This window comes from Simochromis diagramma, unplaced genomic scaffold (genome assembly GCF_900408965.1).
Source record: "Simochromis diagramma unplaced genomic scaffold, fSimDia1.1 OVJJ01000284.1, whole genome shotgun sequence".
NCBI classification, from domain to species: Eukaryota; Metazoa; Chordata; class Actinopteri; order Cichliformes; family Cichlidae; genus Simochromis; species Simochromis diagramma.
The window spans coordinates 4,165,621-4,181,956 of NW_024386871.1; the positions used below are offsets into that span (position 1 = coordinate 4,165,621).

The window sequence follows — 16,336 nt, forward strand, 5'->3', positions numbered from 1 at the left end:
ATTTTAAGCTGTTGAAACAGATTTTTTTGCTAATTTACGTAGCACAAAGCCCATAATCTTTTCAATTCAAAAGCAATAATGAAAAGCCATTAAATTATTCTTAAAAGTAATAAAGTGTTCTCTTCTCTTTTTAAGGTTGTAAAGAGCTGAATTTGCTATTCTGATGCCCTGCGGTGAATTATTGAACACACACACGTACACACATGTACACACTGCAGAGAGCTACAGGCTGTGAAATTACCCAATCACAAGGTCTTGTCAGTTCTCAGACATTAGTCATCTCACATAGGCCAAGTGAGGTGATACACACACACACACACAAAGACAGAGGGTTTTGAAAAATTTATAAATCTCCATTAAAGTTAATGACACACCAAGTCCAAAATAATGTATTAGAGGAGAAGTGTGTGTCTGTGTGCCTGTTGTCACCCGAGGCTATTTAAGTGAATTGTCAGGAGGTGTTAGGATGTGAATGTCCCAATCTGGTTGTTTATTCTCCGTTTTTCATTTTCTTGCAAAAATATCCCGTAGATTTACAGAATATTAAGTAGAAGCTATGTTAGCAACAGGCACCTTGGCTTTTACTGTGAAATAAACTGTGATTCTCACCTTGAGTCCATTTCCAATTCTTCTCACGCACAAGCTGCTATCTCACTCATACCCGCAGTTTGACCATGCACATACACAACAAGGACATGAAAATGAAAAACAGATCCAACACACACCTATGCAGGGTTCAATGAAGATGAGCCAAAGCACTACATGAATCTACAGTCAAGGGGGAATGCCGAACAGTAAAATTGCTGTGCTGTGCTATGAAGTTTGCCGTCCTGCAACGCACAAATAGTGTAATCTTGGCTCGACACAACATTTTTGGACTAAAACTGCTGACTGTAGTTATGAAATTTCAGCGCTGGGGTGAATTGGTCCCCTTAGAGCACGTTAGGCAGAAAAGGTCTAAGACGATTCAGCCCATAAATATCTTTAAATAGTTCAATTTTCAACCTGTGAGCCATTCTTGGATCTCTTAGAAAACCATCTCAATAACTCAAGTGCTGAATGCTCTGGGATGTGTTCTGCATGACCTCCGATGCACCTTTCTGAGCATTGTTAACCACCTTGTAAATGTCTTTCAGGTGAAGTATGGCCGGTTTGGGTTTGTGTGGGATGCAGCAGTGCTGGAGTACGTTGCTAATAATGATGAGGATTGCTCCTTCTACACCGTCAGCAACAACGCACCAGACCGTGGATACGGTATCGCCATGCAGCACGGCAGCCCCTACAGGGACATTTTCTCCCAGAGGTAAGAGCCTTATAACAGTAAACAGCAGCCAGCTGCATCGTTAACTGCATTTTATTTGTTAGTTTACAAAGAAAGTACATATTTTACTTGCTGGATCTGTTCTGTTTCATACCATTCATCTCAGTTAGATTGTCTTCTCTTTTAGGTATAGAAAAATCCACCTGTTTTGGAAATGAGTAGCATTCAAAATATATTTATATGTATCTTCCTAGTTATGGAGAAGTCCAGTAAGTTGGGTGGTTTTTTTTATTGCTACTCCAGATTAATTTCTGTAAAAAATGGCCGCTACCATAAAATTTGCCCTTGTACAGTGCCCGAAGAACCTCAAGACATCAATCTAGACAACAACAAGGTGGCAGATAAAAATTGCCAACTTCTGTCTTCCAGAATTAAGAATGCAATGGCCTTTTTCCCATCTTCTGTACAATTATGTGAGGCTTAACGTGAGGTTAACCAAGTGTGACTACCTTGCCTCCCAAATAAGTCAGCAAAGGTGCAGTGCAGACGTAGCCAAGCTGTTTCTGGTTGTGTATCTTGTTACTGTAGCACAAAGCTGAGACTCTTCTTCTCACTGCTGAGTACAGTAACTGAATTTGTTCATTTTTTTCATTATACATCTAGTTTCTTACAGTGACCAGGAATCTTGGTAGTGTCTTGAAATGCAACACAAAGCCGTACATCTACACGCTGAGAGGCCTCATTTGTTTTTTGCATTAATCTTTATTGCTGTGCAGTGATGTCACATGAGGTGAAGTGTCTGTGAAAGCCATGAGCGTATTGGTTGCATCTTAATCCTGTGGGCTTATGAGTTATGAGTTTTTTGGTCTATTTGTGGATTTGGATTTGTGTGTGCTGTAAGTGAGTGGAACATCTTGTGTGTGTGGGCCTAAGTTTGCAAGCTTTACAGAGTTTGAATGGGTAGGCCTGTCTGTCTGCTCCATATCTGGTGAAGCGTTACACTTCTGAATATTGCCTATCATGGCTTCTATTAAAATAAACAAGGAATTAATTGACAGGCTATGGAGGCAGTGTCACACTCTTGGGAAGTCAATTTTAAACCGTTAACTCACACTGGTCCCCATGCTTCAAACGAAAAACCAGAGAGAAATCGTCAGGAGAAAAAAAATTACAGAGGCATAATTATTTTGTTTTTCTTTGCAGTGAGTTTTAGATTTTACGTTGTGCTATTCTCTAATATACTGACAAAGCACAAAGTCTGGGTTTAACAGGAATCATATGAGCAGTCAGTGTCTTGACACCATGGAAAGAAAGGTTTCATTATGTTTAGTCATTGCTGAAGGCCAGGTCATAACAAATCTGGAGGCTTGACACATCTTTTGGTTGGATTTGTGTTGACTGGGAAATCCAACGGTATTTGAGAGGGATACATTGTGTACATTCCCTTGTTCATTTGTTCAATTGCTTATTAACACAATTATCTAATCAGCCAACCAGATGGCAGCAACTTGTTGCATTTAGGCATGCAGTCATGGTTAAGATGGCCTGCTGAAGTTCAAACTAAGCATCAGAATGAAGAAGAAAGGTGATTTAAGTGTTCGTTGTTGGATCCAGAGGGGCTGAATATTTCATAAACTGTTGATCTGCTGCATTTTTTTCACACAACCATCTCTAGAGAATGGTCTAGAAAAGAGAAAATTTACAGTGAGCAGGAGTTCTCTGGGCAAAAATGCCCTATTGTTGCCAAAGGTCAGAGGAGACCGACTGGTTTGCTAGGAACGCTAAAGTAACTCAAATAATTGCTTCTTACAACCAAGCTATGCAGAAGAGCATCTTTGAATTGACCTGACAACCCGTCAGATCTTGAAGGAGCAGGTTCCATAAATTTGATTTTGATAACAGAATATTGGAAAAACATAGCCTGGTCTAATGGGTCTTGATTGCTGTTGCAACTTTTGTTGGGTTGGTAGGGTCTGAATTTGGAATAAACCACATGAATGCATGTGGGGGATATTGGCTTGGCATGTCACAAAACTCAGATGATCTCAAATTCGTGCTTGAACATGGCAGTGAGTTCACTGTACTCAAATGGCCTCCACAGTCACTGGATCTCAATCCAATAGAGCACCTTTGGGATGTGTTGGAACAGGAGATTGACATTCTGGATGTGTAGCTGAAAATTCTGCTGCACCTGTGTGATGCTCTCATGTCAGTATGACCCAAAATCTCTGGGGAATGTCCAGCACCTTGTTGAATATATGCCATGAAGAATTAAGGCAGCTCTGAAGGCAAAAGGAGGTTCAACTCAGGACTAGCAAGATATACCTTAAAAGGTGCCCAGTGAGTGTATTTTCCCCACTTCAATAAATAATAATAAACTGTAGATTACATCTTTTGTTCATAGTTAAGTCTAGCCTAGTCTTGCTTATGTAAATGTGTAGCAGAAGGGGATTTTTTTTGGTCAGTAGCACAAACTGATGAGGTTGTTTATCAAGCAGTCAATCACATTCTCTGTAGGCAGCAGCAGTGCAGAGTGGAGTGATGGAATCTATCCAAAATACTGAGGGGAAATGTTGTGGAACTAGTATACAAGCTTGAGTGTTTATTAAGCATACCAAATGGCACATGCTGCGTTGTCTACAGAAATGAGATGGGCATGATTTTATTCATATCAGTGCATCGCTATACTGGTATGAATCTCGTCTACTAAAAGGGATTTCAAAGGCAGTAACACAGTGTATGGGTAGACAACGCTCAAGCTGGCCAAAAACAACTAGAGCCAGTGGGAGGAATTATATAACCAGCCAACATCTGTTAAGCCTGCAAAACCTTCTCTGATTCAAGTACAAGCACATGTGTCTGAGACCACTGTGTCATTTTTCCCTCTCTTTTTGCATCTTTTTTGAGATTTCATTTCTTGACATGACATGACAGAACAAATATAATAACTATAGCTGCAGGCTTTTCTGCCTTTTTGTTAGAAAAACACATTTTGTATTAGGATCTCTGTGAAGCTTTTTGATTCTATCCCTATGTAAGTTGCTTTTCGTGGCTTTGGCTAATTCTGCCTAAAGCTGGTTCTCATGTCTTCCTGGTAGGCTGTTCTTGCTTTCAAATCGGTCGTAATGAAATACTTAGAAACATGTCTCAGAAGGATCAGTTTTAAAGCACTCCACCTATGTACACTCTAGATTCATTTGCATATATTATCCCCATAACCTGATACTGGTTTGAAAGCAAAACATGCGTTAAATAGGCATCAGCGCATCAGTGTGTAGTAACTTTTACTAGTGAGAGTTTCATGTTAATGCATTGTCCTATGTTAGAAAGTCCTAAAAAATACTACTAATACAAACACCATTAAGATAAGCAAGATGATTAAAATATAGCAATGATGAATAAAGATGTCATTGATTGGCTGGTCTAACTGGGGAGAGCTTTAACCACTTCTGAGGAGTATTTACTTTACTTTGTATTTACTGTGTGTATCAGTGTGCGTTTTCTGCATACTTGAGGAGTGTTTGCTATCTGCATGCCCCTGGAGATAATATGAGAGATGAAAAAGAATTTATTTGCTTCGACACTTTGAGGAGAAAGAGAAAAAGGCAGACTGCTACAGCTTCATCAGTTTAAACCATTTAGTTTGTAATGAGAAAACCATCGGCAGAGTTCAAGTGCAGCACCAGCGCATGCCTGCTTCTGTTTGTGTGACTGTGCGGATCTAAAAGTTTTTGGCGGCACAGTAGAACAAATAGAGTGCAAATGTGTACATGCTTGAGTATGTGTGATGCTCTGTGATTGCTGAAGACAGCCTGCAGATTTACCAGTCAAAAAAAAAAAAACAGTGCCGTAAAGGAGTAGTCCTCTAATTTAAACCGACAGCTTCTGACAAGTTGCTTTGAAGTGCTGAAGGGCCAAGAACTTAAAAAAAACCTTCTCCCTGGCAAATATTATTTTTGTCTCTGTTTGTCTGAAGGCAGTGATGTGAAAATTGAATCCATAGCTGATGGACATCTTGAGGGTGTTGGTGCCCAGATAGATAGACAGATAGATAGATACCTGGGAAATGTTAGGAGGAACACTTCAGAGAAAATCAACTACACGACCAATATTATATCAAATTTTGTCTTTCATTATTATCTTTCTCAATTTAAGCACATTTGAGGTGAGCAAGGAGAGCCACATCTACCGTATGAGTTTGGCTTTGGTCACAAAGATACATTTATATAGTTGTTTTATTACCTGTCTGCAGGCAACTATTCATCAGTGGCCTGAGGGCTAATCATTAACTGCTTCAAAAATAGAGCCATGGTGGGCTGTATATCTGTGGGGACCTTGGCAGTGCATGTTGTATGGTACATTTGAGGGGTGAAATGACGTATACACCTGCAACAAATCACTGCTACAAACAGATAAATCACACCTCAGAGGCTGTGGCTTGGATTGCTGTGGTGAGCACCCGAGCCTGGCTTCACTCTGGAGAAATTACATTATCTTCTTAGACTGTGTCATGTAATTTCTTGGCATGGTTTATATGAAAGCAGGGATTAGAACTTTTGGAGGTCCTGAGTTGGCCGTTTATTATTTTATTGTTTTATAATTTCATATATATTTATTTTTATCTTGAAAGAAATCATGTGTTTCTCCACAAAATAACTTGGTAAAAGTAGGAAACCTACCGTGAGGGCTTTGTTAGGGTTCAGTATTGTGTTATCAAATGTAGGTTTGTTTGGAGTAGCTTGCCATGATGCCACTTTATTCAGAAGTGATTATTATTACTCTTATTTAATTATTTATTTCATTTTGGTATCTTAACACCATGGCTAAAGTCTTTATTCAGCCTTTAATCGAGCAATGTGTGCATATATTCTTTGTTGCTGTTAATTCCATTTCCAGATGAAAAATCAAAGTCAGCAATAGTAGGTGTTGTGTTGAGAAGTGGAAGTGGTCTTTGACTAAAAAGTTATTTTAAATGATGTTAAAGCGCATCGAGTCCCAGTAAATACAAGGTAAACTATATATGGCACATAAACAGTTCGTTGTGATGCTTTCAGCATTCTGGCAAGCTTTTATATCCCCAGCTCTCATGACAATAAAATTGTCAGCAATAGTTAAAAAACTCTTGATGAACTGACTTCTGAAAGTTTGGTTATTGCAAACCTTGAAGGGAAATTTAATGAATTGTATAGTGTTTTTTTTCTTTGGGAATGTATATGATAGTGATAAAGTAAATTACACCAGTGAAGGGCACATATAAACGTTTTTTAAAGCTGCCTTTGCTCATGTAAATCTTACATTTTAGTCCCAGCAGAGGGGTTGTAAACAGAACCTGCAGAAGAGAGATGAAGGTATATTGCCTTGTCCTGTTCTGTCAGAGGTGTCTCATGCATTTAAAAAGAAAATTCTACTATATCTACTGGTGAAAGGCGTTTTTACTATCTAGTGGCTAACACGGATGAAATACTGAAATACATTTAACGAAAGTCTATGTAATTGTCCTTTCACCTGACCAATAAAAATTCAAATATAATCTGAACATTGAAAATAAAAAGGAGGTCAGGTCTAATTGAGGAGGTTTGCCTGTGCTTGTGAGTCACACTTACACAATTGTATAAAACTCGCAATGAGAAGGAACACACAATTATACTGACTGAACAATTAGCATGGAAAATAGAACCAGTAAGTCAAATCAGTGACAGAAAAGTAATAGTAGTTTCATAGTCATTTAATAATCGGCAGTGTGTCATACTGTATCAGCAATGTGACTCAAGCTTTACAAGTTACCATTTCTGCTTTCTTTGGCTTTCACTCATTATGAATTTTTTAACTTTGAGACAAAACAGGGTGAACTCATGCTCTAGGATTTGTTAAATTAGCAAAAAAAAATATCTTTTTATTAATTAAATAAGCATCAAATGACTATAATGGAAAATTACTGATCTGTATTTTTTGGGGTTGGGTTGCTCATTTTACTATTATATAGTTCAATTCTACATACTACACTTTCAAAAACATGTTTTTCCAATAGCTCTCTTGTGACCTTACAGCCCCTACATGCACTGAGTGGTGAGTTGTATTCTGAATTTTCTGCAGCAATCAACAAATAATTAGATGATGAAGTATAAGTTTTCTCCTGTGCACCAACTCCCAGACTAGCCTCATCCCCCATTTGGAAACTTTGGACCCAGCTGCTTTGCTTGCCTTTGTGATTTCTCCATCAGACTGCCCCTGCAGGTGAAGATGTCTGCAGTTGATGATAATGGCTGATGATAATCTCGTACAGGAGGCAGAGGAGGTATTCTTTGACATTCTACTGTAGAGTCGGATCCAAATAACAGGCCAGACGCGTTGGCTTTTTCTCAGTTCTCTTTTGGGACCCTTCGAGCCTAGTAATGAAGAATCTTGAGTTCCTCTTTAAGATGATATATGTGTCGCTCGTCCCACTATCCTGCCACAAGTTGTTCATAACAGTGAAGCAGAACAGTGATTTTCCAAAGGACGTTGGTTTTCTACTGTTATTTTTGGAAAAGCGTAACCTAGCTTAGGTGCTACATCCCAGGGAAGCCTTTTCAGAAATTTAAGCCGGATGCTGCTCAAGATGTTGCAGGGCAAACAACGTGGCAAGGTTATCCTCGCCTTGTCTGCCATAGCAATTTAGCCCATCGCTCTTTCCCCAGAGATAGCCACGGACATCAGGAAGCACAGCTTCAGCCTCTTTGCAATAATGACAAAGTGGACGATGAGCATCAACAGCATACTGCGTTGCTTTTGTGTTTTAGCTTTCTCCAGAAGTCAGATGGAGGATGCTGGATGGCCCCTTATCCCCCGAGTGAGGCGTTTAGACCACTCTTTGACAGAGTGGCTCGTTTACACTAAACAATCAAGGAACCAAAACGATAGAATACCTTCACCGTCTCAACATCAAAATCGCAGAGATGCTCACCTCAAGAGGAAGTTTGCTCCAACCATTACTAACCCTGGGTCTCCATGTTTCAGTACACTTGGTCCCACAGCCCACCCACAATTGTTTCTTCCATTGCACACAGGTGGCACTACTGTGTAGGGAAGGGATCAGATGCTGGTTTATCAGGACCACCATGAGAAAGATGCAGTTCTGACAGACTTACTTGTGCAACATTGTTGAATTCTGGGCTTCCCCTTAAAACCAAAGCGCTATTCTTTTCACCAAACTGAGCATTTATCTACATAAGAACTAAACCACCTTGACAACCAAGTTGTCCCCAGTGAAACTGAAAGTGCTAAACTCTCTAATATCACTTGTTGCACCCCACAGAGTGGCGCATGTGCTACCTGTTGTACGTCTGCTGGATTTGGTGCCTGAAAGTGTTGTGGTTGTCCCCTTGGGAGCCCTCCACATACGGTAAATTCAGGACAATTTAGCCGCCTGCACCTCAACGAAATACAGTACCAAAAATCCATATTTAATGTTCCTCTCCCACTGCAGCCAGTTTGTCATACATAAAAATCCCACGTTCTCTCTGCAGGGGAGCTCCTTTGGGACAACTGTGTCAGACATACCAGAATGCAAAGATGCATTTCTCTCCACCTAGAGATGAATATACCAATCTTAAGTCGCTGGTGGGAAGTGAAGAAACCTTTGTCTCCTCGCATAATTTTCACTGAACTGCACTTACTTCTCCATTCATTCTGGTGGCACCAGAACAAACAAGCATAGTATAGCTGTTAGTGGGGGAGCTGTGGCAGTTGTCTTGTCACAAAGACATATGAAAGACATTTGGTAACCCAGTGGACAGGAGTTTTGATAGAGATTCCTGTTTAAGCTGGGGTTCCTATCTGGACTCTGTGAAGGGATCTCAGAGGTCATTCGTGGTGGCTTACTGTTAGCATGTACGAGTGAGTAGGTAATGAGTCAGCATCTCATTTGAGGCGCCACGGGCTCCTCTTTTCAAGTTTACAAAAAACCTTGCATAGTTAGCATGCCTCATCTCCCTTTTGAAACCTGCTGCATACATAATGTACGACTTGAAGCACACTATTTTCCTCGGCTGAACTTCATTAAATACTCTTGCATAATTCGGACTCTGCAGAGTTCATTCTGCAGGAGTTGACCTGGTCACACAATATTTCCTTCACAGGCCTTTCCCTGCTTAATAGAACCCAATATCCAAGGAGCAAGATCTTCTACTACAGCCTTCTACTAAAGCCTGTCATGCAGGAAAATGGTGCACTTTCCAGCAGTGGTGCATGGACAGAAGCTCAGACCTCATGTTGTGTCCTCTATCCCCTGTGGTGACCCATCTCCACATGCTTAAGAGCATAAACAGGTTTTTCATTATATTTTGCACATGGCTAACATCAAACAGATCCAACTGTTTATCCAACACAAAGTACACTCATGAGGTATGTCTCGCTGACTGTGTGAAGCTATCAGACAAGCCTACAGCAGCAGGAACAGAGCCTCCATAGGGCGTCTGTGCTCACTTCGCGAGCACCTTATCTCATTCACATCCCTCCTCAGTGGGATGGAGTTGTCGAACAGCTGCACAGCGGCATCTTGGGTCTCACATTCCCATTCATCTGTTTCCATCTGCACAATATATGTTAGTTTTCCCTGACTAACTCATTTTTATGCATACTTGACAGCTCGTAATATGTTGTCAAATCTCACCCTTTTTATGCACGTGCCAAGAGGTGTTCCTCTAATCCCATCATGGATTAGTGAACTGCGCAGTGTGTAATGCCCCACTCTCCCCTGCTGTTACAGGTGTGTTGTGGCAAAGGAGTCTAATTTTCACTCTTTTTCTTTCCACACATGGACTGACATAGTAAATTATCATGAAAAAAAAAAACCCAACCTTATTTCAATACCTTATTGTAGCGTATTGTTTTGTGTGTGTGTTATCCACTAGGAAACACTGGTGTCGTGGTGGGATGTTGACCACATGCCTTATCCTAATAACGACAGCTCTTAGAGGAATTAGCATGTGCATAATACTTACTTACAGCAAGCCCAGATTCTGTGATGACAGACCAACTCATTAGGCTGTAAGCTGTGTTTGTTCCCCCTGTGTCAGAAAGAAAACGCTGACTTACAGAACACAAGGACATGAAAGAAAGTCTTGAAGGTTGGACAGGCACAGAGGGATAAACACAATAGCTCCAACTTTTAGCAGCTTATGTTTATACACACAGAATCTGTGGTTACAGTGTGTAACCAACTGTACTGTATTACTCTGTATTAAAAGAATAATCTAAGTCCTGTGGGTCAAGTCCTTTTCCAAAGAAAACTTTCACCTAGATTCTTAGTGAGAAAATTGTATTTTAGCTTTACTTGCTGGTTTGATTTTTGGGGCCCCGTTAAGTATTGACGTTTTTATCTGAGTCTCTTTTTCATGCTCTCTCCCTCATCTTTCTCTTTCATATTGATTAGTTCATTTCAAAAGCAATTTCAATTGCAAACAGCACAAGTTTCAAATGCACCAGCAGCTGTCATGCATTCACTCGATGAATACCCTCCAAATAGTGTATAATCAGTTTTTAAAGTTCAGATTTTAAACAACAGAAATTATTTTATTTTGAGAACTGTGCCTTTGATCTTTTTGGTGTCTTTGTAGTAGCATAATACCTTGAGCGACAAGCGTGATTAGGCTTGATCAAGGCTTCTGCCAAAGAAACCAAAAGCTACATGCTGGTTATTTGATTCACTGCATCGCTCTTTCTGTTGTACTCACTAAGCTCCAGTAAAGCTGGAGGCTCTAAGGCCCTTAGTTTTCACTGCATGGAAATCACCCCCAAAAAAGTCTTTTTCTAAAGAAACTCTTGTTTGTCTTTGAAATTTGTGTGTTTGTATGTGTTTATGACACATTGTGATTTAATGTCAGGTGTCAGTCTAAGTTGTCTAAGCTCTCTCAGTCTGGAACTGTCACTCTTTGTCATTTCTCAGTCAAACTCAGCCCATGCATTCATTTAATCTTTGCAAATCACTCATCAATTAACGATGAAGGTCTTTTTTCTTACCCTGTTTCTTTCTCGATATGTTAATGACAGTTAATGGCTGTTTTACTTCTGTGCGTTGTTTATCATAGTTCAGCTCGATAATCTGTTTCACTTCGTGAACACAACTGTGGCTTAATGGTCCTTAATTGAAAATTTTGTTGACAGTGTGTATGAATGTGTATTGAACCCTGAGGGTGCTAATTGGTATAATTAAGCTTAGCAAACTTTACTTGAGGGACCAGAGACCCAAGGGTGAATAACCTCCCTCACTCCAGTCCTCGGGATTCATTGTAGAAGCGATATCTGTGTTGACATGGGGCCTTATATTGTGATTATGAGGCCAAAACAGAAGCAAAATGCTTCATATAAACGACTCAGTCAAATAAAATAAACAAAGATGGAAATTTGAAATGTTTCAATGGAGTAGTTCCACTGAATAATTATATTGTGTAAACAACTGACCCTCGTTGCTTTCAGGCTGCTCCCTGTACGTGCCCTCCAATCTGCATTCCTTCCTCCATAAATGTGGACATATTCTTCTCCAAATGATAAAGCACGTGCCACTGAGATAGAGTAGCTGTTGAAGAAGATAAATGCATAAAGTATTGATCCCTTTTGTGCACGTCACATTGATCGGACTAAGTGTGAGCAGCTGATGCGAAAGCTTCGATCGTAATGAAAAAACGTTTCCTTGCAACTGAAGCCACTGTTAACTGCTGGAGCAATCAGAGCAGCTTGATGATTATCACTGGTGGCTCGCAGTAGGATAGTCTCGTACTTTAACATCATCCTGTTTCTTTCCCTGCAGAGTTCCCATGTTATGGCGTGTTTCTTGCCTATAGGACCCCATGCTCTGTGTGTTTTCCCAGCCTCTCAAAGATGACACAGTGATCTTAAACGTGAGGCAGAGCAGCGTGCCATCTCTGCTGCTAGAATGAGGCAGTTAAAATGCTTGATCTATGCCTAGCAAGGTCACTGGTGAGACTTCTGGGTTTCTTCTTTTTATAGTTGACATGAAGAATCTAGCTCTGAAGCAAATCTATGCACCAACAGTGCTGAACTAATATTTCTTCTATCTGAGATGACTAGTACTCTGTGGCTGAATAAACAGACTACCTAGAAGTTGCGGTATTGATGTGTGCTGGTGGGTCAGTCTTAGCTTCTCACAGCTGTTCTTTGCTAAAACACAAGTGTGCAGTCCAGGTGCAGGTGCACTTCGTTGATTGGTTTAAGCCGCCGAGTCTCTCTGGCGCTCTGTCTTGGCCCTGCTCACAAAAGTGAGATTTTTACAACTCAACAAGGTGAATGTGACACATCAGTTTGAAGCTGACTTTTTTTACCTCCTTGTGATACATTCTGACAATTTTGGCTTGTTTTTCTAAGGCAGGTCACAGAGAAACACGATGTGATGCAGCGAGAGTGATCCAATGTTTTGTTGATTCCCCTACACACCTTCCACACGCAGGTCAAAATAAACAGCTTCAGCAGGCCTTTACCTGTTGTGATTCAGCATTTAAGAATACTTGGGTGGGTTGTTTGCTGCATCTTTGAGCTAAGCTCACAAGTTGAAGGCTGACATCCCTAATCAGTGTGTGAATCTCACCTACCCGAAGTAACTGAAATATAGACAGTTAAGGTTTCATCTTAATGGAGTCTGCATGTTCTCACTGTGCCTGCATGGGTTTCTAACCATGTCCAAACACATGATTGTTGGGTTAATTCTGAATTGTCTGTAGGTGTAAATACAAGAATGAATGGTCTGCTGACCCAGTGATGGACCTGTCCAGGGTGAATCCCTAATTTGGATGGATAGACTTAAGTTTTGTTTGGTTAAATTCAGTCACCCAAACTCTTTAGGTTTATAAAAATATCAGGATTTTGGTTAAAATACACACATTATGAAGTGAAAGGTAGAAAGCTATGTACTAATTCACGTCTGCAAGAGGTAGCATATCTTTAAAGCAGACTACTTTCTGTTTATCTGTGATCAGAATGGATGACAATGCACCTTCTGCCCTACTAGTAGGTCCACAAGGGCGCCTATGGGAATAATTAAAACTGAGATCGAACATCTAATGGGCTGATGGCAATTCAAGCTAGTGTTGTGATTTAGTGCACACCTTTCACATCTTTTCTAAGACAAGCCAAAACATTTAAGGCAACATTTCTTACCCCGCGCTCATCAAAACTACAGAGAAACTACTTTTCGTCTTTATTATATGGACATTATTCTCAATCGTGTATTCTTATGGGTCTAACACGAGTGCGGCGGCTAGGGGCCCGCTGATGCTGCCAGCTTTGTGTTAAGCTAGTAAGTGAGCTGTCAAACCAATGTTGTTCTCATTTAAGGAGCTGACAGTCAGCAGTCGTCTGTAAGCCACAAACTCATTTTAGAATAACACCTCTGTCTCTCATCTCCCTCCACTACCCCTTCTCTGCTCATTTCATTCCACACTCTTCCTCTGTTCACTCATCATTGTCTTTTCTTCTCTCTTTACCCTTCTTGGCTACCTTCTTACTATTCTGTCTCCTCTACTTTCCTACCTGTGCTCCCCCTTTACCTCCATTGTATGATTCTGTTGTCAGTCATCCATTCAGCCAGAACACACTGCCAGGGTTTTTGCACCCCTCTCATTTTCTCTCTTGGACTCACTTGGGTTTCTTCCCCCCTATCTTCAAATTCTTTTTTTTTTCCACTTCTCACTTCACTACGACTTCTACCTTTCATTGTCTCCAACTTAAAATTGTGTTTGCTACAGAGGTGACAGGAGATGAATGTTCATAGAACTACTGCAGACATGTTTCACCGCTCCACAGATGTTAGTGTGCTCCAAAATGATGCACTCTGCCTTTACCCCTCTTACAGAAACAGTTAAGTCTATGTAGCAAGCTCTGAAATTCACTGAAGTGTTTCACATTATTCTTGATCATCTAACTCTCACTGCTCTGCATTTTAACTGGCTACAGCTGCAGTAAAATCTGCTACTAGGAATGTAAAGCTTGGGCCACCGCCTGCATTTATAGGCTCCTTATGGATGGGCCTGGGGAAGACTGCAGAATCAACACAATATATGAAGTTATAGCGCATTTAAAGGGCAGTAAGTGAGATTTTTATCATCCCATTGCAGAAAATAGCCCTAATATATCTAGACGGGGTTGAAAGCTAAGTTGATCAATACCAGTGACTCAACCATCAGTTTGCCAGGTGCTGAGATAACAGGCCTTCAAAACTCACTTTGTAGCCTGTAGTCTCTGTTTGGAACAGCCTCGCCATCCATTTGAGTTCGAAAGACAGTCCCCATACCCCAGCAGTGGTGTAGCAGCACAGTGTGACATCTCTGAACAGTCCATTTTCACCACACTAGGGATCTAATTTCTAACATTAGGGGCAGCCTATTAAACCAGTTACAAATAGACAATGCTGTCAGATTAACTTGTAAAAGCTCTCTTTTCAGGTAATTTAACTTTAAATGTGATATATTTTGGACATATTCAAACTCTGACTGGGTTTTTGACTAAATCAAGCACAAGAAAATTACTTTTAAGTCCATTAAAGTTAATATGCAGGGTTTTTTTTGAGTTTTTTATGACAGTTCTTTAGCCTAACTCGTGCTATTACCACCTGGAAAAACATCTTCAAATCTGTCCAAATGAGTTACAGCAACGGAAATGTCAGGCCAAATTAAATAGCCTAGGGCTCTATGGACGGCAAACACTTGAGAGAATTTTGGAATATCATGAGCCAAAATCCCCAGGCCTGAATGAAGTCTCAAAACTCTAAAATAGAGATTAAATTATAGTCTCGTAGTAGTAAAAGACAGCCTCTTTACACTGTACCGTGTTTGGTGACTTTATGAAAATGGAAAACGTTTCCTTTAACAGACACAGCTTAGTCACGGTGCAGGTACCTTCGGGTGGGGAAGGGAGATTAAATGTGTAAAACAGTGTTTGTGCATATGGTGGCTTGTTTGTACTAAAGGTCTGCGCCTGACTATAACCCTCGTTTAGGGTCGGTTTTGCATCTGAAAGGTGGGGACGGGTGTTTTTTATGTCTAGCTTTATTGCATATGTTTTCCCTTTCAGAGTGAAAAAGTTTGGAAGGGGAATATTTAAATAAATCACAGAAACATGGAATTTACTGTAAATTGTGCTGAGCAAATGCCAGAAAAAAATCCTGTCACATTTTGCATCTGGAATAGTTTTGATAGCTACAGGTAGAAGTTTTCTTTTATTTGGAATGAGAGGGAGAAATGTTGTCAGTGTATAATTGGCATGGCTGGATGGTTCAGAGCTTAGAGCACAGTGCCAAAACTTTGGCTCTGCCCTGTAACTCTTCACTGAGTCGTCACCCTGGATGTTTGGAGCCCAGTCATGAAAAGTAGTCCTGGTATTTTGATGGGACAGATGTTTAACTGAGCTCAACATGTAACGTCGGAGAGTGGGGGAGAATCCCAGTACTCTTTATTTTGCAGGCAGTCGCACAGAGAGACCTTCATGTTTTATTTTTATTTAATTTTTTCTGTTTAATTCTCTCTTTTACTTCAGGGTTACATGTTGTAATAGCTTATAATATATAACACAGCCCTCCTCTGGATGAATTCTGTGCTCCACATGAGTCTCAGTCTTCAGCAACACATACAGTCCTTTGCTATTTCTAACACAGGTGCTTGCCCTTATATAAAAAAAAACATATTGATTCTCCTTCAGCTGCCTCTCACCGAACTGAACTGCCACACTGTTATCAGAGAATAGCCCGTATGTAAAACCTGCTTTTCCACCGTGTTAGTTTTGTTTGCGTCTTAATACACCCCTCGCCCAGCCTGCTTGTTCATGACCCGCTAATTTGCAGTGCTCTCGGTATGAAGCTGATCATTACTGTTAGCAGAAGTTTTCCACTCCCATCAGAGGTATTTTTGCATTTGCAGCGTGACGCTAAAATCTGGGTCTGCACATCTACACCTGAGAAGGCAGACATTAATAAAATGCATCCTCAAACTGTAACCGTTATATTACCCACCAAACTTGTAATCAGAATAAAAAGTTCAGATTTATCCTCACAAAGACAGAATCACAAAACCGCCCAGGAGTGTTTCTTCG

General features: G+C 40.4%; 1 protein-coding gene across 3 annotated transcripts in view; it reads left to right on the forward strand.

Moving 5' to 3' along the window:
• Window positions 1-16,336, forward strand: part of grid2 (glutamate receptor, ionotropic, delta 2) — a 508,497-nt gene that overhangs the window by 469,383 nt on the left and 22,778 nt on the right. For all 3 annotated transcript variants that reach the window (XR_005695832.1, XM_040031719.1, XM_040031718.1), the window contains exon 14: window positions 1,137-1,303. Coding sequence is in view for 2 of the 3 variants with exons in the window: in XM_040031719.1 (XP_039887653.1) it covers window positions 1,137-1,303 (167 nt within the window). In the remaining variant the exon portion in view is untranslated. The remainder of the gene's footprint in view (window positions 1-1,136; window positions 1,304-16,336) is intronic.